This window comes from Podarcis erhardii (assembly GCF_964252035.2).
Source record: "Podarcis erhardii genome assembly, chromosome: 13".
Classification (NCBI taxonomy): domain Eukaryota; kingdom Metazoa; phylum Chordata; class Lepidosauria; order Squamata; family Lacertidae; genus Podarcis; species Podarcis erhardii.
The window spans coordinates 46,448,693-46,471,189 of NC_138502.1; the positions used below are offsets into that span (position 1 = coordinate 46,448,693).

General features: G+C 45.5%; 1 protein-coding gene across 3 annotated transcripts in view; it reads left to right on the top strand.

Annotated features, from left to right (window-relative positions):
• LOC309327186 (transmembrane protease serine 11A-like) overlaps positions 1 to 22,497 on the top strand; it is a 73,917-nt gene that overhangs the window by 33,047 nt on the left and 18,373 nt on the right. For 2 of the 3 annotated variants that reach the window (XM_081836343.1, XM_081836345.1), the window contains 6 exons: positions 5,387 to 5,538; positions 8,335 to 8,456; positions 9,724 to 9,842; positions 10,716 to 10,783; positions 15,925 to 16,088; positions 20,260 to 20,298. In XM_081836343.1, coding sequence (XP_081692469.1) covers positions 8,336 to 8,456; positions 9,724 to 9,842; positions 10,716 to 10,783; positions 15,925 to 16,088; positions 20,260 to 20,298 — 511 coding nt within the window. In that variant the 5' untranslated portion in view covers positions 5,387 to 5,538; position 8,335. The remainder of the gene's footprint in view (positions 1 to 5,386; positions 5,539 to 8,334; positions 8,457 to 9,723; positions 9,843 to 10,715; positions 10,784 to 15,924; positions 16,089 to 20,259; positions 20,299 to 22,497) is intronic. The other variant, XM_081836344.1, reaches the window with a different exon arrangement.

Below are 22,497 nucleotides of genomic sequence, written 5' to 3' on the forward strand. Positions count from 1 at the left end.
TGGTGCCCCGCAAGACGAATGCCTCGCAAGACGAAAAACCCGCTAGACGAAAGGGTTTTCCGTTTTTCGAGGCGCTTCGCAAGACGAATTTCCCTATGGGCTTGCTTCGCAAGACGAAAATGTCTTGCGAGTCTTGCGAGTTTTTCCCCTCCCCCCCTTTTCTAAGCCGCTAAGCTGCTAATAGCCGCTTAGCTGCTAAGCCGCTAAGCCGCTAATAGCCGCTAAGCCACTAATAACCGCTAAGCCGCTAAGCCGCTAATAGGGCTAATCCGCTAAGCCGCTAATAGGGATGCTTTGCAAGACGAAAAAACTGCTAGACAAAGAGACTCGCGGAACGGATTATTTTCGTCTTGCGAGGCACCACTGTACAACTGCCTTACTTATTCAGACTAAAGGTCAATCTAGTCCATTATTCTATCACCAATAACGTTAAGACAGACAGATGCAGCTGATAATATGCCAGGCACGAGGCTGATGGCCTTTCTCTGTTGTCTTGTCCTCAACAACTGGTGCCATTTTCTGCACCCCTTCATTTGCCATGCTTTCACACTGGGTTTCTTGTACCTACTCATCAGACCACCATAAAACAAACAAACCTTCAACAGACAAAGGGAACTACGGTACATATTTGTATCAAGTTAATGAAAGTGTGTGTGAATGAATGAAACTTTATTTGTGTCAAAAATAGCAACAAGTACAGTGGTACCTCGGGTTACATACGCTTCAGGTTACAGACCCAGAAATAGTGCTTCAGGTTAAGAACTTTCCTTCAGGATGAGAACAGAAATCGTGCCCTGGCGGCGCAGCAGCAGCAGGAGGCCCCATTAGCTAAAGTGGTGCTTCAGGTTAAGAACGGACCTCCGGAATGAATTACCGTTAAGTACTTAACCCGAGGTACCACTGTATGTGGTATGTGTGGTGTGTGTGTGTGTGTGTGTGTGTGTGTGTTTGTGTGTGTGTGTGGAGATTGTATGCAAACCTAAACTGAATTCCCTAAAAGCATAAACTTAAAATTCTGAATCTCCCTAGCAAGTCACAGCATTATCCCTTAATTATCTCCTTCAGGATGATGTTCCTGCAGATAGAACATGTGCCATCCAATCTTTGCAGTGAACATATCGTGTCAGTGCAGCAGGTAGATTACAGTCTTCCTGCGTTGCTTGCTAAGATCTGTCCCAAGTAATGTTGCTCAGCATATAATACAGTGGTGCCCCACAAGACGAACGCCTCGCAAGACGGAAAACCCGCTAGACGAAAGGGTTTTCCATTTTGGAGGCGCTTTGCAAAATGAATTTCCCTATGGGCTTGCTTCGCAAGACGAAATGTCTTGCGAGTTTCTGTGGGCTTCTTTCCCTCCCCCCCCCTTTTCCTAAGCCGCTAAGCCGCTTATCAGCTGATCCGCTAAAAGCCGCTAAACCGCTAATAGCGCTAATCCGCTAAGCTGTCAATGGGCTTGCTTCGCAAGACGAAAAAACCGCTATACGAAGAGCCTCACGGAACGGGTTAATTTCGTCTTGCGAGGCACCACTGTACAGTCATACCTCGGGTTGAATATGCTTCATGTTGAGCGCGTTCAAGTTGTGCTCCGCGGCAACCCTGAGGTAACGGAGCACACTACTTCCGGGTTTCGCGGCTCGCGCATGCGCAGACGCTCAAAATGATGTCACACGCATGCGCAGAAACGGCGAAAAGCGACGCTCGTGTGCGCAGATGTGCCGTCGCTAGTTACATTTGCTTCTGGATGCGAACGTGACTCCAGAATGGATCCTGTTCGCTTCTCGTGGTACCACTATACAAAGGGCAATATACATAGAATCACAGAATAGAATCATAGAATCATAGAGTTGGAAGAGACCACAAGGGCCATCGAGTCCAGCCCCCTGCCAAGCAGGAAACACCATCAGAGCACTCCTGACATATGGTTGTCAAGCCTCTGCTTAAAGACCTCCAAAGAAGGAGACTCCACCACACTCCTTGGCAGCAAATTCCACTGTCGAACAGCTCTTACTGTCAGGAAGTTCTTCCTAATGTTTAGGTGGAATCTTCTTTCTTGTAGTTTGGATCCATTGCTCCGTGTCCGCTTCTCTGGAGCAGCAGGAAACAACCTTTCTCCCTCCTCTATGTGACATCCTTTTATATATATGATATATGGCTATCATATCACCCCTTAACCTCCTCTTCTCCAGGCTAAACATGCCCAGCTCCCTTAGCCGTTCCTCATATGACATCGTTTCCAGGCCTTTGACCATTTTGGTTGCCCTCCTCTGGACCCGTTCCAGTTTGTCAGTGTCCTTCTTGAACTGAGGTGCCCAGAACTGGACACAGTACTCCAGGTGAGGTCTGACCAGAGCAGAATACAGTGGCACTATTACTTCCCTTGATCTAGATGCTATACTCCTATCGATGCAGCCCAGAATTGCATTGGCTTTTTTAGCTGCCGCGTCACACTGTTGGCTCATGTCAGGTTTGTGGTCAACCAAGACTCCTAGATCCTTTTCACATGTACTGCTCTCAAGCCAGGTGTCACCCATCTTGTATTTGTGCCTCTCATTTTTTTTGCCCAAGTGCAATACTTTACATTTCTCCCTGTTAAAATTCATCTTGCTGCATGGCGGCAGCGGGAGGTCCCATTAGCTAAAGTGGTGCTTCAGGTTAAGAACAGTTTCAGGTTAAGAACGGACCTCCAGAACGAATTAAGTACTTAACCCGAGGTACCACTGTATAATAAATTAAAGAGGAACTGGTGCTAATTTGCTGCATTTTTATGCTGCAGATGTTGAGCACAGGTCCTTGACAATAACATTCCAGTTTGCTAGGTGCTACCCTTTAAAAAAAACCCTCTCAGATCTACCCTGAAAGCAAATCTCAAGTTTTTGAATTTCCATATGAAATTGAATTGTTTGTTTACTTGGAAAAACACGTCATATCTCTAAAGAACTCTGGCTCCAACACTTGATGGAAGTTCATTTACCATTTTGGCCCACGCTAATTCGGGTAAACAACTCTGTCAATTTAAGCTGTTTCGGCATAATGAGGAATTTGCATCACAAATTCACGAGTTGCCCATTACAAAGTCATGACTAATTTATAAGCGACAAAACGCTCGGTGAATTCGAATGCAAAGTTCACAGTTGCGAAAATGTCACGATTCTCTGTTCTGTTCTGTTCTTCCTTGTTCACAAAATAGCATGTTAGTTTCTTTCAGTTCAGCTGGGCAGCATGTAGGCCCCCATTGTGCTTTGTCACAACCTGGGTGTAATGTGGGGTTTTCATTGTTGTCATTATTGAACCCAGTAAATTGTGAGAGAATGTGGGCAAGCCCATAACAAGGATTTGCTTGAAATTACTCAACACAAATACTGTAGATGTGTCTCCAGGTAGCTTTGTAATTTGAAGAAAACATTGGATGAATCAGAGTGGGAAGTTCTCTGCTCTCATTAAAGTTCAATCAAAACCAGGAACCGAAGACCTTCTGTTTCATGGGTAGTGTTATTTACTAAACTTGGATCCTAGAACAATAGGCAAGTAGGATCCTAGAATGCAACAACTGGTTGGCCTGCAGGAAAAGACCAATCAGGCTCCAGGAGGGAAGCTGAATCCGCCAATCAGACGGGACTCATTGTGTAGATAATGTATATAAAAGCCTGAAGTTTGGGGGCAATTCAATCACTGTTTTACAAGCTGCAATAAAGATCATGAAATCACTACAGGATGCCAAGAGCAAATCAGGCTCCAGGAGGAAGTTAATCAGCCTATTAGGCTGGTAGGATTGTAGATTGCAACAACTGATCGGCCTGCAGGAAAAGACCAATCAGGCTCCAGGATGGAAGCAGAATCAGCCAATCAGACGGGACTTATTGTGTAGATAATGTATATAAAAGCCTGAGGTTTGGGGGCAATTCAATCACTGTTTTACAAGCTGCAATAAAGAGCACAAAATCACTACAGGACTCTGAGAATATTTCACAGTTCATCTCCCAAATATTGGGAGAGAATATTTTTTTTAAAAAAATTATTTGCTTTTGCCCTTTGATGTTTTTAGCTGTTCTTATTTTATCTGTAAGCCTCCATGAGTCCGTTGTCCGTTGTAATAGTAATTTCAGGGGGGTCTGCTTGTGAGTATGACGTAACATTGGCTACAATCCAATACTTTAGGTAAAGATGGCAGTTTGTTCACCTTCAGGCAGGTACAAAATTTTGCCTGGCTGGTTGCTCTCCCCAGACCAGCAAGGAAGTGAATTAAGATGGTTCTGTAATTGGAAGAAAGACTGTCAGGAGGAACCAAGGTTTCATGGGTGGGGGAACATAAAGCCATGGAAAATAATATCTGATGGGGGCTACTCTGGGAAGAGGCTACCTGGCTGTTTTCCTAGTCGAAGCTGAGAGCCCAGATTCCTTGATGTTCTTCACCTAACTAATAATAATAATAATAATAATAATAATAATAATAATAATAATATAATAATAATAATAATATCTTTATTGTCATTGCCCCCTCTCGGGGACAACGAAAATTACTTGGCTGCTCCATCCACCCAGGTAGGGCACTCCACACAAAATCAGAACAACTATAAAAACACTAATTAAAACAATACAGTATAATACAGCAAGGGAGATTAGATGACTTTCAAAGTCCAGGTTTCCCATTCAGGGCCGAGATCGCTCTGGAGAAGAAGCTGTTCTTGAGACGGCTCGTTCTTGTCTTCATCGTCCTGTATCTCCGTCCCGACGGCAGGAGCTCGAAGAGACAGTGACCAGGATGCGATGGATCTTTTACTATGTCCAGTGCCTTCCTATGGCACCTTGTGGCATAAATCTGCTCTAAGGTGGAGAGTGGGCAGCCAACAATGCTCTCTGCTGCCTTAACAACTCTGCACAACCCCATCCTGTCCTGGGTAGTACAGCTTCCATACCACACACATAAGCCATAAGTGAGCACGCTCTCAATGGCACAGTGATAGAAGGCAAGCAGCAGTTTCTGCAGAAGATGGTTTTTCCTTAGGATTCTTAAAAAGTACAGTCTCTGCTGCGCCTTCTTCACAAGCCCCCTTGTGTTGACACTCCAGGACAAACTACAGATCCATATCCCAAATACAATGAAATGACCTCACCATTGAAATTGTTGAGAGCATATTCTTGGAGTTAGCGCCATTGCCTTGCTTGTGTTCTCTTCTGCCCATCCAGTATTAGTAGGGCAGCTAAAAATTAGGCAATGTGTCACAAAGAGGAGGTGAAAGGAGGACATGGGTTTGCATTAATTGTATATGTGCTAATTAAATTAGATGTAAATTAAAACAACACTTACAGTCATTTAAATAGAAGTAAAAGGCATCCCATAATAGTGGAGAAGACTGTGACCAAATGACCTGCTTTGTTTGTTGTCCAGGTGCCAACTCATGATGCACAATTTCAAGGCCCCTTCTGCTCTCCCGTCTTCAAGTTCTTTATCTTTAAACCAGACTTAGACTGGAAAGTGCTTCAAACAGAGGACTACTTCCCATAGAGAACTGTCCCCTGATAGCCCTTCAAGAGTAGAAGGTAATGTAATATGTCCATAGCCCCAGTTTTACTCAGTTTCCGGGTTGATGCCTGCATTCTGGACCAAGAGCCATTTCCAAGCACTTTTCTTAGACACTCCCACTCTCAAGGTACATTACAGCCATCCAATCTGGGTGTTGCTACAGTATGGGTGATCGTGGCCAAACTAGGACATCAGCTGAACTGCACACCACACCAGTAGAAATATCCCCCAGAGTCATCTGAAAACCATTTGGATCCATCAGTCTAAGGGCTGACTACTGAAATTGGTCCCTTATCCCCAGCAGAATTTTGAGGATGCTATGAGGCTATACACCACCAAATGATGATCTGCCCATGCCAATGAAGCATATCTATGTTCTTGAGTCAAAATCTCAAATCACCTCCCTCTTGTCCAAGTAAGGTAAAGGTAAAGGGACCCCTTGACCATTCGGTCCAGTTGTGACCAACTCTGGGGTTGCGGCGCTCATCTCGCTTTATTGGCCGTGGGAGCCGGCATACAGCTTCCGGGTCATGTGGCTAGCATGACTAAGCTGCTTCTGGCGAACCAGAGCAGCGCACGGAAATGCCGTTTACCTTCCCGCCAGAGTGGTGCCTATTTATCTACTTGCACATTGACATGCTTTCAAACTGCTAGGTTGGCAGGAGCAGGGACCGAGCAATGGGAGCTCTCCCCATCACGGGGAATCAAACCGCCAACCTTCTGATTGGCAAGTCCTAGGCTCTGTGGTTTAACTCACAGCACCACCCGCGTCCCATCTCCTGTCTAGTACAAAGCACCAAATCAAGGATGTGACCTGTCAAATGTGTAAGATCAGATGATCTGATCTGAGACAGACCCATGGTTGCAATGGAGGCTATGAAATACTGATAGAGGGAGCCTCTTCATAGATGTTGAAGTTCCCTCAAATCAACCAGTTCCTCCAACAGCACCCTCAAACCATCTCCATCAGCTCAGACACAGAAAGTGTTCACAGTGGAACAGATGGCATCCTAAGAGAATGTCTATCCTGTCTCAAGAGCTCAGCACCGGCTACAGAGAGGTTTCGGGGCAGAAATCTGGTGGTGGAGATGGGATTGTGGTAGACTGTGACAACTCTTCTCTCAGTCCATAGAGCCTTGGCTAACATTGTACCACAATACTTGTTGGGAACAACTGAGCGAGACAAATCTTTCACTCACTATGTTCATCCAGAATTCTTGGCATCACATGGTTTACCAGCATTGACTGATTTGATGTTAATTCACTAGTTAGTACTACTAAGATGGGTAACTAATAGGACAAGCAGGGAGCCCCAAGCTCAGAGAAGGACCAGAGGGGTTCACAGCCTACAGCTGCCTGATCTCCTTTCTCCTTCGTTGGTCCATTCATGAATAATCTCCAACCACCAACACACTACCAAGCACAGGACTAGCCTTCTCACTCACTTGAATTCCAAGTCAACCCCACCCCACATACCGTATTTTTCACCCTATAAGATGCACCCGACCATAAGATGCACCAAGTTTTAGAGAAGGAGAACAAGAAAAAAAATATTCTCTCCCTCTCTGCGCAGCACCTCTCCAGCGGAGCGAAGTCAGAACAGCAAGAGGGATCGCTGCGCAGCAAAAGCAGCGATCCCTCTTGCTGTTCCGGCTTCTGGGATAGCCACACCAAGCCTCTTCAGGGAAGGGGGAGCATTCCTCCCACTGCCCTGAAGAGGCTTCGCGCGGCTATCCCTGAAGCCAGAACAGCAAGAGGGATCAGTGCGCACCGATCCCTCTCGCTCTCCTGGCTTCAGGGATAGCTTTGCAGCCTGCATTCGCTCCATAAGATGCGCACACATTTCCCCTTACTTTTTAGGAGGGGAGAAGTGCGTATTATAGAGCGAAAAATACGGTGATTCGCATTTGCATTTCTATACTGATCCTTGGTTTCCTAGTAGAGATTTGAATCTTTTTAAATTAAATTTAATTTTTTAATCTTTTAATGTAAAAATGCTTAACAACTGAACTCACAGTAGACGTTATACTAATTATACTATCTGGTGGGGGAGATATGATGGAGGGGGTGGAATACATGGAAGTAACCTCTCAGAATGGGTGCATGTTACATTTATTTTTTTTAAAGGCACCCAAAAAAATTCACACAAAGGCAAAAGAGCGAGAAAACAAACGGGGCATTCCTGGTAACTAGAGACAGCTGAGTCCTGTTTGCTCAGTCAATTCACAGTCACGTATGGGAGAGACCCTGGCTGCCTCTGCTGGTCCTATACCACGGCTTAGTTGCTGGCCTTCCACCTCCTGACAGCTGGGGGAGGACATGTCTATAGAGGGGAGCCTACTCTCCAAACATAAGGACCGTACCCTGAACACAGAGGTTCTGAATAGGAATTGCAGAGCAGCCCCCCTTTCATGTACGTGCTCCCATCCCCCAATCTATGGTCAGCGAGGGGACGAGATGTATATCTGGGACCAGCAACGTGTGGTGGGACCCTGCTTTCCCCCTCATGCGATCATGACTTGCATAAGGGATAATACCCAAACAGGGCTTTGAAGCTCATAGGATCTAAGTGAAAGTGATATCCATTTCACTTAAGTTTACGTGGACAGATAATTCATTGCGTTTTTAATGTACTTACTGAATTTCTAAGATAATGGTTTACAAGAAGGGCCGTCTGCAAATGCATAGTGGGCATTTAAAATGTGATTGAAAACTCATGCTATTAATCTCTGGTTATTTTATCGTGGCGGGTGCCAATCTCCCCACTCTGTGTTTTCACCTATAATTCTTTCCTTTTCACCCACTTCTCTCAGAATGGCTAGGACGGAAACAAGAACGAGATACCTGGAGCCTTGGATGATTGCGCTGATTGTCCTAGCAGCGTTTGCAGTCGTAGCCCTTGTTGTCGGCCTGCTGGTTTATTTTTTGGTATACGGTGAGTGCATCAGTTCTTACCAATCCATCTGGCCTGAACTGCTTTCTGTTTTCAAGCTTTTCAAACGTTAAAATGGTCTCAACCAGGCTTTGTTATCAAGACAACCTCTAGCCCAGGGCATGCACCCTGGAACATGTGTTTTGAGGTTCTGCAGGGTGCTGTCATCTCCCCAGTGCTGTTTTAAATCTATATGAAGCCATTTGGAGTGGTCATGAGGAGTTTTGGAGCACAGGGTCTCTATATGCCAGTGGTGGCAAACATTTTAGAGCCCGAGTGCCTAAACTCTGCAAACCAAAACCCACTTATTTATCGCAAAGTGCCCAGAGTTGTTGAGATTTTTGTTGAGGGGTTTTGGGGGGGGGCTCCCCAAAATTTTGGAGCTTTTTTGGGGGGGTTGCAAAAGTTGTTTTGCTTTTTTGGGGGGGGATGCCCCAAAGCTGCTGAGCTTTTTTGGGGGGGAGAGAGAACAATGACTCGCTGGAACTAACGTGCAGCTGGAACTAATGCCCCACAAATAAAATAACCCAGAGATGCATTTTAAATAAAAGCACACATTCTACTCATGTAAAAACACACTGATTCCTGGACTGTCCGCGGGCCGGATTTTATAATGAATGATTTTAGAGTGTTGTGTTGTACTGTTTTGTTGTTGTTAGCCGCCCTGAGCCCGGCTTCGGCTGGGGAGGGCGGGATATAAATAAAATTTATTATTATTATTATTATTATTATTATTATTATTATTATTATTATTTAGAAGGCGATTGGGTCGGATCTGACCCCCGGGCTTTAGTTTGCCTACCCATGCTTTGCCTGGTGAAAACTTTTTTATTCCACCATGTCTATGCAGGCAATGAACTCCCCACAACAGTTAGCTGATTTCTGATTTTAACTTTTTGTCTTTGTTTTTACTGTGTGGTTGTATGGGTTATTACTGTAAACTGCTGTGATTCGTTTTATGAATAGCAGTAAACAAATATTTCTATGGACAAATAAATATGCTTTAAATTTATGGTGTATGTATGCAGCCTGGGGCACCGTACATATTCCTGGGCAAATGAGAGGCAGGGAGCAGCCTGCTACTCTCCCTTCACTGCAGAGAGAGATATGAAAGCACTCTGTTTCAGAGTTAAAAACACGGAGCGCCTCTGTCAGGGACTGCTCACCTCTGCGCCACATTCTTGTAGATAGCATGAGCCACATTGGGGCAAAGAAAAGAGAAGATGAACATTGTTTAACATCTTCCTTTCCTCCACTTCCTTTGCTGCAGATCAGAAGTTGTTCTTTTACAATGCTTCCTTTAGAATCAGTAATGTGCCATACCAACCAAGTTTGGAAAAACAGACCTCGAAAGAATTTAGAGACCTGAGCTCCACCATTGAGACTATGGTAAGTGAAAATGGCTTTCTTTCTTTCTCCCTCCCTCATTCTAAACGCCACTTTTTGTGCAAAAAGAAAAATAACTGACGAAAGCTGAGGTGACATGAGGAATAAACCAGATGGCCTGTGCTGATCGCCAAAGAATTGATGCTTTTGAATTATGGTGCTGGAGGAGACTCTGGAGAGTCCCATGGACTGCAAGAAGATCAAACTTTTCCAATCTTAAGGAAATCAGCCCTGAGTGCTCACTGGAAGGACAGATCATGAAGCTGAGGCTCCAATACTTTGGCCACCTCATGAGAAGAGAAGACTCCCTGGAAAAAAAAACCCTGATGTTGGGAAAGATGGAGGGCACAAGGAGAAGGGGACGACAGAGGACGAGATGGTTGGACAGTGTTCTGGAAGCTACTAACATGAGTTTGACCAAACTGCGGGAGGCAGTGGAAGACAGGAGTGCCTGGTGTGCTCTGGTCCATGGGGTCACGAAGAGTTGGACACGACTAAACTACTAAACAACAACAACAAAGCCTGGGCACAGCAATCTAGAATCTGATGCAAAGTTATCAAGTGTAAGCCTGGCCATAATTTTAGCGGGAAGGTGAAGTATTCTTTTTCTGTCAGCTGTTTTATTTTATTTACCAGCCATGTGTTTACTATCCTTAAAAAAACAAACCCAAACCCTAAATGTTCTTCATAAATTGCGAAGTACAGCATGACAAACACCACATGGTGATGATAAACAATAGCTAAGTCTACAGAGATTGCAAGTTATTTTGATTAATTTTGTGGTGCAGAGATTTTCAAATGTGTGTGAAATTTCTCTGAGGCATTCTGGGATGCACTTGCCAAATATCATTTTCCTCCCTTTCTTCCTTTCATCAGATTAATGAGGCATTTGAAGGTACTCCGTTGAAGAAAAGGAAGATCAAATCGCAAGTCGTAAATCTACGGTATGTAAAGCAAATGTTTTATGGCCAAAAGTGAAGTTCGGAATACAGTGGTACCTCGGGTTACATACACATATACAGGTTACAGACTCCACTAACCCAGAAATAGTACCTCGGGTTAAGAACTTTGCTTCAGGATGAGAACAGAAATCGTGCGGCGGCGGCGCAGTGGCAGCAGAAGGCCCCATTAGCTAAAGTGGTGCTTCAGGTTAAGAACAGTTTCAGGTTAAGAACGGACCTCCAGAATGAATTAAGTACTTAACCCGAGGTACCACTGTAAAGTTAAATGTAAATCAGTTTGCCCAAGATGACTTTAGACACTGAATTGACCTTACCTTCTAGTAGCAATGGAGAACATTTCTCCTTTTAGCCCAAGGTCTGAATTCACTCTTGGGGGCTGCACTTGCATGCCAGGAGTGGACATGGCCATCCCCATCGCTGCTCAGATTGATCTGATGACCAGGGGGGTGGCGTGGCGAGCTGCTCACGGAGTCTGCCTGGTAGACGCAAGCCCCACAGTGCCGTTTCTGGCAGCGCAGGGCACCGACCCACTGCGTCACTCCCAGGGGAGACACGTGGCTCGGGCGCGCTGTAGGCTAGGCCCCGTGGTAAGTGCCACCCCCCGTGGTGTGCCATTTTGTCACCGCCTCAGGGATGACACCCAGGGTGGACTGCACCCCCCCACCCCTCCCTTCCTATGTGTCACAGTCCGGTTCACAGGCGGTCGAAGTCCCGGCCGGGGACGTCGGGACCGGGGGGCAAGATGGCAGGGTGGGAGCAAGAACAGGAGTCCGGAAGCCAGGAGTCCGGAAGCCAAGACTCCAAGGGTCAGAGAGCCGGGAGTCTAGAAGGCAAGGGTCCGAGGGTTAGGAAGCAAGGAGTCATCAAGTCAAAGGTCTGAGGATCAAAAAATGAGAATCACGAAGTCAAGGGTCTGAGGATCAAGGAGCAAGGAGTCAAACACAGCAAGGCAGGGAACATGTTGCTGTGGCAAAGAGCCGAAGGGAAAATGCTGACCTTATATCCCTTTCCAGCTCTTGCCAGTAGGTGCTGTGAGTTACCAAGCGGTTGGAGGATGGATGGCGGCTAATGGATTGAGGCTGAATCCTGACAAGACAGAAGTACTGTTTTGGGGGGACAGGGGGCCGGCAGGTGTGGAGGACTCCCTGCTCCTGAATGGGGTAACTGTGCCCCTGAAGGACCAGGTGCGCAGCCTGGGAGTCATTTTGGACTCACAGCTGTCCTTGGAGGCGCAGGTTAATTCTGTATCCAGGGCAGCTGTCTACCAACTCCACCTGGTACGCAGGTTGAGACCCTACCTGCCCGCGGACTGTCTCGCCGGAGTGGTGCATGCTCTAGTTATCTCCCGCTTGGACTACTGCAATGCACTCTATGTGGGGCTACCTTTGAAGGTGACTCGGAAACTACAACTAATCCAGAATGCGGCAGCCAGAATGGTGACTGGGGGCGGCCGCCGAGACCACATAACACCGGTCTTGAAAGACCTACATTGGTTCCCAGTACGTTTCCGAGCACAATTCAAAGTGCTGGTGTTGACCTTTAAAGCCCTAAACGGCCTCGGCCCGGTATACCTGAAGGAGCGTCTCCACCCCCATCGTTCTGCCCGTACGCTGAGGTCCAGTGCCGAGGGCCTTCTGGCGGTTCCCTCATTGCGAGAAGCAAAGCTACAGGGAACCAGGCAGAGGGCCTTCTTGGTGGTGGCACCTGCCCTGTGGAACGCCCTCCCACCAGATGTCAAAGCGATAAATAACTAGCTGACATTCAGAAGACATCTTAAGGCAGCCCTGTTCAGGGAAGTTTTTAATCTGTGATATTTTAGTGTATTTTTGGTTTCTATGGAAGCCGCCCAGAGTGGCTGGGGAGGTCCAGCCAGATGGGTGGGGTACAAATAATAAATTATTATTATTATTATTATTATTATTATTATTATTATTATTATTACCAATAGGCCTCACCTGTGTGGCCGCGCCTTGCCTCTGCAGAACAAACTTAGGAAGGCCCCAGCCCTGCAAAGTCCTACTGGTCACAGGGCCCGGCTCCTGCGCACACTCCTGACACTACGCCCCTGGGGCGGAGGCAATTTCCACTTCCATCAGGGAACTGTGTATATATTCTCCTCAGCATATCAACGCATCCCTTTTGTTTATTACTCATTCCATTTTGATTATGTACACATCATGACTCAGTTTCTGAGTCTGCTGTTCAAATGATGATGAGATATGATATTGCATTCCACTTTTATGCTGTTATTTGCCCAAAAAATCCGAGAAACTTACGGGTAGTTCCTACGCGGTACCCCATGGTAGCAACTTACAGGGCCAGACCTGCATACTTTCGCCAGCATTAATTTTATTCCTTTCGTCCCACACTGCTTCCAAAGAGCTTATTATGGTCTGTGCAGTGGGGCAAATGGGACTTGTGCTTTTCTCTCACACACCTCAGACTGGTTGTTGGTTACGGGCTCATTAACTTGATTGCTCTCCAGTGAAATTGGATGCCTGGTTTTTTTTTTTAATGGCTTTGCCAACAGCGTATTTAAATACAAATACCACCCTCTTCTTAGTTATAAATCCAGCTGCCGGGTTTTAAAAGTAGGTGGGATGATTTTAAAACCATTAATCGTTCCGTAGCTCAATAACTTTTTAGATGCTTATAAAGATAACCGTGCCTGAGTCGCTGTGCTGGGAACAGATGACTTGCAAGAAATGGGAATAAATTCCCATCTTCTTGCTTGCGTGTGTGTGTGTGTGTGTGTGTGTGCAGTGCACCTGAGGGAATGAAAATGGCAATATCCAAGGTGAGAAATGGTGGAGTCTAGAGGCAGACGCCACAAACAGTTCCGCCAGGGCTCCACAGAGCCAGGCTTTTACATCTGCATCATGTAATCTCTGACTAATAGGGTGGATGAGGTGCCTGCCTCTCAGGTTCAAGGTGTCACTAAGGACAGCAAGTGGGAGAGAGACACAGATATGATCTGAGGAATACATCATGCACAAGCCCTATTAAAATGAATGGAAGCTTGCAAGGGCACAGTTTTGGGGTGGTAGACTGATTGAAAATCCCACCCACCCCCCTCAGAACAGATTGCTGCCCCAGTCACAAGGGAGGCCCATTCTAGTCCTTTTTCAGGGAGCTAAAATTGTTTGATGGGGCTTACACCCAATGGTTGAATTGCCCTCCTTTTTCCCCACCCCTTTTCAACTTTTTCTTTTTTTTAAAATAGTATTTATTCAAATTTTAAAGATTATAAAGATAAAAAAATAAAAGGACAAGACAAAAAACATCAACAAAAAAACACAGAAAAAATACAAACAATTAACAAAACAAAACAGATCCAACCTTTACATAACTTTCTTTCCTTTGCTTATTTCCTTGACCTCCTCACACCTCCCTTTTTTGTATTCTAGTTCAATTAGATGTTTCAGCAAATCCTTTCCAGCTTTGTTTTTATCCTAATAATTTATCTTAATATGCTGTAATTCTCGTCTTTCACCAATTAAAAAATCAATTTTAACCTAATCCTTTATATCATTTCTGCTAAAACCACATTACTTCATTCCAACAACCTTCTAACATTCCTTAATTTTGCAGTGTTTCTGTAGATAAGCTTTAAATTTTTTCCAATCTTCTTCCACCAACTCTTCACCTTGGTCTCGGACCTTTTCAACTTTTTCAAAGCTCCTCTCAGAATGCAGCTCATTTTGGCAACCACGGAAAGAGGCTTTGCTCCCAGAGGAGCTAAAAACAGGTGCTGCACCTTCCAAAAGTAAGACCCCAGGAACTTTTCAGAGAGTCCCACCCTCAAGTTTCGGAGGGTACACCAAAATGTGTTGTTTGAGCTGTGGTGCAGTGGGAGGAGGCATGGGGTGGTTGCCCTGGGCGCAAAATTGTTAGGGGTGCAAAATTTCAACACCCAGTTCTCCCTGCGTGCCTCCCTTGCTGGTCTCTGTTGAAAACGGCTTCTCCCTGAGAACCAGGAAGTGACCTCTCCAGATAATGGAACACCTCTTCTTTTCTTATCTCTGTGGCTGTGATCTGCTGGGTGACGTGGATGCCATTAGGCAGTCAAATGTGTTAGGCAGTTGAATCCGTTTCCCTCCCACCACCCTCTACACAGCCCCAGACTCTGGCAACCCATGCTACACCACCGTGCTTGAGAGCTATTGCTCAGCAATATTTCTTACACAGCCCCCGTTCATTCCAAAGAGTTGAGTTATGTCCATTAAACTTTGATTAGTTTAATGTTAAGTAAACGTCCAGTGCGCTTCCAACGCCATAAGTCTTATCTCAGCAGAGAATTTCGTGCAGCGGCTGAAGGAGGCAGGAGAGTCAGTACCTTTTTTAAATGAAGAATCCTGGAGCAAGCACTTTGGAACTCAGGGAAAAACTTTATTCACAAAAGCAAAAAAAAAAAAAAACCTGGTGATAAAGCACACATGCTTTTATCTCCAGCATAAAGAAAACTTTACTCTAAACTTAACTCATATCAGCAAACACGCCCATGGCCACAAACTGAGTCTGCGAGTCAGGTCAAGGGGGGAAGAGAGAGAAACACGGATGAACTGACTATTTACACAAACCAACTCACATTCCTGGATGCTTAATGACTTCCAGCTGCTCAGTGATTAGAGCAACTTGTTACCTCTTAACACTTTAGTACCAACAAGTTATGCAAGAGGGGAAAACATCTGGGCAGTGGAGGCTAGTCCATTAGGGCCAAGTGGGCACTCCCCCACCCATCTTAGCTTGCCCTTAGCAAGCCTCTACCTCCTTACTTACAACCAGGCTAATGGAGGTGGTAGGCACTGCTGATACAGCCTCCTCCTCCTCACTCCCTACATGTTGCCTTTGTAGAACCCAGGAAGGAGAAGGATGAGACCAAAACTCGAATTACTGGCTCTGGGCTTCACCTGCCTTCTGCCTTATCATTCTGAATGGGTGACAGCCTCCATTGCATCCCGGCGAACTGTGTACCATATCAGTGGGAGGTGGAGATGCTCTTTCATTTTCTTCCACCTCAGTTGCCCAGATGTCTCAGGCCAGCCTCGCCTGTGCAGAAAGTTCTAGTAGAAGATACCCCGGCTTGTGGGATCAGCTGCCTGAGGCTTTGTTTTTCTTTGCAGTGAAGACTACAATGGCGTGCTTGCAGACGTGGTGCTGGTGTTTAGGTTCATTGCCTCGGATAGGAAAGAGGCCCTCTGGATGAGTGTGAACGATCTTTTGCTGAGGAGGCTGAGGTTGCCAACATGGCCCTTGAGAATTGACCTTTCATCTTACAAGCTCAGAGGCAAGTGTCAGACATTATTACCTTTTAAAATCTTGACTGGATTCCTCCCCCCATGTTTTCCTTTCTCTGCTTTGTGCCCTGAAGCATATGATGTTGCCTCATGAATTTATTACCTGCTCCCCTTCCTTGCTTCTCGTGGACAAACTTCCCCCATTGATTTTGCTATGGAGCCATCTGCTAAGGTCTGCCCCAACCACAATTTCCAGCCTGCCAAGTTGACCCCTGTCTTCCAGCTCATGCCTTGTATTTCATCTGCTCTCCCAGCTGGCTGTGCTCAGGAATTACGCAATCATACAGGACAAGGGGGACATGGGTGGCCCTGTGGGTTAAACCACAGAGCCTAGGACTTGCTGATCAGAAGGTTGGCAGTTCGAATCCCCATGACAGGGTGAGCTCCCATTGCTCGGTCCCTGCTCCTGCCCACCTAGCAGTTCAAAAGCACGTCAAAGTGCAAGTAGATAAATAGGTACCGCTCCAGCGGTAAGGTAAACGGCGATTTCGTATGCTGCTCTGGTTCACCAGAAGCGGCTTAGTCATGCTGACCACGTGACCCGGAAGCTGTATGCCGGCTCCCTCAGCCAATAAAGTGAGATGAGCGCCGCAGCCCCAGAGTCAGTCACAACTGGACCTAATGGTCAGGGGTCCCTTTACCTTACAGGATGAGGGGGTTACATACCGGGGCATTTTGGTCATATTATATCTATTTTTGACTGAGAGACAGAGCTGATAGATTAGATTAAAGGTAAAGGGACCCCTGACCATTAGGTCCAGTCGTGGCCGACTCTGGGGTTGCGGCGCTCATCTTGCTTTACTGGCCGAGGGAGCCGGCATACAGCTTCCGGGTCATGTGGCCAGCATGACTAAGCCGCTTCTGGCGAACCAGAGCAGCGCACGGAAACGCCGTTTACCTTCCCACCAGAGCGGTACCTATTTATCTACTTGCACTTTGATGTGCTTTCAAACTGCTAGGTTGGCAGGAGCAGGGACCAAGCAAGGGGAGCTCACCCTGTCGTGGGGATTCGAACCGCCAACCTTCTGATCAGCAAGTCCTAGGCTCTGTGGTTTAACCCACAGCGCCACCCGCATCCCTATAGAATAGATTACGTAGGTACTTTATAGGACCTCTGTGACCTTTGTATAATGCCGCCAATCAAAAAGTGGGTTGTTCGGCTAACTCATGCCCCAAATGAGTAGTATGGAGCTGAAAAGGTGCTTCTGGCACAACCTCATCAGGTTTGTGATAGAGGGCAACGCCGTTATTGACGTTGAGATGGTGTCAGAGCCAGCTCTAGTGACAGAAGTATGGATGAGGTTGCACTGTGCCTTCAATGACCTGCTTAGAAAAGCATTCCTGGAGAAATGCAAGCAGCAGTTAATACTTCTAACCAAATGAGCTTATGGACCTTCTAGGCATTTTGGCAATAAAGTTTAATGGGACGTATAATCATCTGTTTCTTCCTGACACAGTGTGGGAGACAGATAGATCTAACCAACAGGGCATGTGGTTCCACCACAAAATTCTCTGGAGCTGTTCAAGAACATGGCCATGCTCTTCCACAATAGTAGTAATAGTAACAACAATAACAATAACAACAACAACATATTATTTATATGCCACCCATCTGATTGGGTTGCCCCAGCCACTCTGGGCGGCTTCCAACAAATAAAATGCATTAAACACAGTGAAACATCAAATATTAAAAGCTCCCCTATACAGGGCTGCCTTCAGATGTCTTCTAAAAGTCAGATAGTTGTTTATTTCCTTGACATCTGACGGGAAGGCGTTCCACAGGGCGGGTGCCACTACTGAGAAGGCCCTCTGCTTCCACTCATTTCCATGGGGCTTGTAAAAGAGGGTCAGATCTGCCTTTCTCTCAAATAGTCCAACAGGGCTCAACACATACGTAGTTCCTCCCAACTATGGAAAAGCAGTGGTGTGGTGATTAGTGAGGTGGTCCTCATGCGTGTGCTTATCGGGCTACATCTTAATCATATTTTGAAAGGAAGAGTCAGGGTTTATCCACACTAAACTTTTGCCCCATGCTTATGAGGCACAGGCCCACCTGTCTGAGTACCCTTTTTCCTGCCCCAGAGCTTTCCCCACAAAAAAACCTGCTCTTTAAAGCTGTAGCACAGCAAATGGCAATTCGGGTTTTTGTGGGGAAAGCTCTGGAGCAAAAAAAATATAAAAAGTGTTTGGAGCTTTAATGCGCAGACTGTGCCTGGGAAGAGCAGAGGAAAGGTAAGAGTTGCACAGCAACCAGTCATCCTGTAACAAATAATTAGCTAATTCATTTGGTAATTAACTCTGGTTGACTTATTAATATCCATAACATAGTCTTTTCATAAGAGTCTTTGATTAATAAATGATTTGGATTTAAATATGTGCAATGACAAACATCGCCCATTTTTTAAAAAATGCACGAGTTGCACTATGCAAATTGCTGCACTGGGAATGAATAATACGATAATAGATTATAGCTTTATCCCTACAAATGAAAAGGCTGTCATGATGGGCAGGTGACAGTTCCACACCACGACTGGCGCAAGCTACTTGTGGGTGTTGCGTTATATACATGAGGATGAGGGATGTGTGAAACTATTACTGCTCTGGCCCCCGAAGATGAGACCAAGTCTTCTGAAATCTCTTTTGGCTCCTGCTGAAATAACCTCAAATGTTTTGCCTGAGGAAATTCCCCAACGTTTGCAATGAGTTTCACGTTGCAACAGGTCTGGGATCTGCAAGGCTCTATGCCTCCGAGAAGCCACCTGGGAAACCAGCGGGAAAAGTGGATAGGAAGAATATTTTTCTCCCTCTATCCTTATACCAGAGCTCAGGGTCATCCCAGAGAGCAGAACGGTGGGACTCAGGGCAGATAAAATGAGAGGCGTCTTCACAATGCTGCATCAATAAACTATGGCATTTGTTCCCACAAGATGGTCACTAACTTGGACAAATTTACAAGGTGCATTAGATCAATTTATGGAGGCTGTCAGTTGCTACTAGTCTTGATGGCTATTTTACTTCCACTGTCACAGTCAGAATGTCTATGAATACCTGTTCTTGGGGAGCAAGAAGGAGAAGATGGTTATTTTTGTCATGTCCTGGTTGTGGTTTTTGCAGAGGTATTTGGTTAAGATCCTGGACTAGATGAAAAAGATCTTTAAATTAACATTTGCAAAGAAGCCATAAGCATGTCTACTTGGAATTTTAGGCAGTGATATCCCGAAAAATCTAAGAGAAATATTTTTATATGCAACAGCCGCTGCCCGGTTATTAATTGTATCGAACAGGAAAGGGGGGAAAGTATCAACAGTAAGGGAATGGAAGAATAAGTTATTAAACTATGTAGAATTGGCTCAACTGACAGACAGATTAAGGGGAAATACAAAACAATCATTTACGCAAAAATGGGATATGTTCAAGAAATACCTACAAAAATATAACGACATAACATCTATGGCAGTGTTTGAATGACCCTTGTGTAAATTAAATACTGCTAAGCAAGGAACAATGGTACAATATGTTATAAGTACTAGAAACTATAGTAAGAGTAAGGTAAGAAGTATAAGTATCGTATTTTTCACTCTATAAATACACACCAGACCATAAGACTCACCTAGTTTTTGGAGGAGGAAAACAAGAAAAAAATATTCTGAATCCCAGAAGCCAGAACAGCAAGAGGGATCGCTGCACAGCGAAAGCAGTGATCCCTCTTGCTGTTCTGGCTTCTGGGATAGCTGCACAGCCTGCATTCACTCCATAAGACGCACACACATTTCCCCTTACTTTTTAGGAGGGAAAAAGTGAGTCTTATAGAGCAAAAAATAAGGTACATTTGATGTCGTAAATGTAACTTACATCGGGAAATGACAGGAAGTCTGCTTTCATATTATTTAGTTTATTGGATTTTTTTACTTTGGTTTACTTTGGTTTAATTAGAAATTATAAGAAAAGAGCATGTACAAATACAAGTTTAAAGAGAGAGAGAGAGAGAGAGAGAGAGAGAGAGAGAGAGAGATATGCTGGACTAGATAAGTCATTGCTATGATCCAGTTCTTAACTAAAAGCTCAGTTTTTCAAGCAGAGTCTTGTAAATCCATTCCCATCCATGGAAAGAATTGCAAATGATAGTGCTAACATGACTGCCTCTTTTGCCTTATTTTCCAGAGATTAATAAAGCCAATGGTGAACATCTTATCAGCAATTGTAAGTACTAAAAACTGGGCGGTGTTCCAAAAGGGGGTTGCTAGAAATGGCATTGCTTTGGCACTGTGCTTGAATCTTGTTGCATTCTGGGTGGCTCTTTGTTGACCGCCATGTATTTGCAGTCTGAACGGCAGATGGGAGACCATTTTAAAGACTCTCTCTTTAACGATTCCTTCTGCAGCTCTGAAGCTGTACTGGGTGTGTGGGCTGGAGAATGGAGGTTACTGAGGGCCATGAACCACTAAGATATTTGTCGGTCAAGGTACTACAAAGTATGCTGAGTTTTAAATGGGTATCCATGGCATTTTGGTTCTGCAAAAAGTCTTTAGTATTCCCTGATCAACGTAAAACATGAATATAGTGCACCCCACAGCAGCTGTCAAAAAGTAAAAAATTAGATAAGCAAGTCAACTTGAAAAGAAGTGTTTTAATTTAGACTGCTAGCACGAACTAGGACCCCTCTTCAAAAAAAAGAGATCCCAAGGGCCAGCAGAAAAGACATTGCCAGTGGTCCACTGTCAGGAATGATTGGTGGGTGCTAGTAGAGATAAGAGTCCGGGAATCCAGCCATATTTACAAAGATTTATTGGTTTCTTCAAGCTATTTAGGTAAAGGTACCCCTGCCCTTATGGGCCAGTCTTGACAGACTCTAGGGTTGTGTGCCCATCTCACTCTAGAGGCCGGGAGCCAGCGCTGTCCGCAGACACTTCTGGGTCACGTAGCCAGCGTGACGAAGCTGCTCTGGCGAACTGGCACCAGAGCAGCACACGGAAACGCCGTTTACCTTCCCGCTATAAAGCGGTACCTATTTATCTACTTGCACTTAAGGGTGCTTTCGAACTGCTAGGTGGGCAGGAGCTGGGACCGAACGACGGGAGCTCACCCCGTTGCAGGGATTCGAACCGCTGACCATGTGATCGGCAAGTCCTAGGCGCTGAGGTTTTACCCACAGCGCCACCCGCGTCCTGTTCAAGCTATTTACAAGAGCTCAAAAAGTCCGTCTCCATTATGGTGAGTCAGTTGCCTCGACTGAAGAGGCTTTCCGTTTCCCCCAGCATATCCATTTCCTGAGCCCAACCCCCTTCCTTCCTCTGTTATGAGAGTGGCTGGGCCCCGGAAGTGGCTCCCCCCTCTCAGATTCATTTCCTCCTGACAGCCCTTTGCCACCTTCCTCATCCGAGGAAGAACACCTGCTAATTAACGGAGCCTGATCTCTGTAAGTCCCCATTCTCTCCCCCTTCTCTGCCTCCAATTCCCTGACATCCACACATAGAATTGGTTTAGAAAGTACAACCAGCCATTATAACAGATGTGATTTAAAACTGCCCAAGCAGGTATTCAGGGACAACCATGATGAACCTCAGCCTTTCTCCTGAACCCCTTGGAACCAGGGAAGATGGCACTCTGAGCACTTGGACAGTGTAGCTCTGGGTGGCTCACAAACACACGGTACATAAATGCATCGGAAATATAATATCATATAAAGCAGCAATACCATAAAGCACCAATCCAACTTGCACACCCCTTTTATCCAAAATACGTTTAAAGCTGTTCATGTGAGCCAAGCTTGCAACAGCTGCTAGCAACAACTCTGACCACATTTCTAGGTTCTGGATTGCTACTCAGTTGCTATCTTTACAGTGGTGCCTCTAGATGTGAACGGGATCCGTTCTGGAGCCCCGTTTGCATCTAGAAGCAAACATAACCAGCGATGGCACATCTGTACACGTGCACATCGCTTTTTGCTGCTTCTGCGCATGCGCGTGACGTCATTTTGAGCGTCTGCGCATATGCAAGCGGTGAAAGCCAGAAGTAACACACTCCGTTACTTCCGGGTTGCTGCGGAGCACAACTCGAACGTGCTCATCCTGAAGCACATTCAACCCGAGGTATGACTGTACTGACTTGGTTTTCCAGTTTTCTTGGTCTAACCTAGGATGTATAGATACTATTTTACAACTTTGCATAACATATATGGGATAAACAAAAACAGAAGAGATTCCCATGGACCTGCCATAGCAGCATTAGCAAACAGAATATTCTCCCAAATTTTACCTTTACACTTTCTGGCACTAAAACTATAGCACAGAGGCCAGAATAATAGTGAGTCTTCCCTCTCGGCCTAGACCCAAATGTAAGCTGATTTCAGGGCATGCCATTTTTAGTTGCTGCTAGCTCCTGTTCTGCTAGTCAACACTT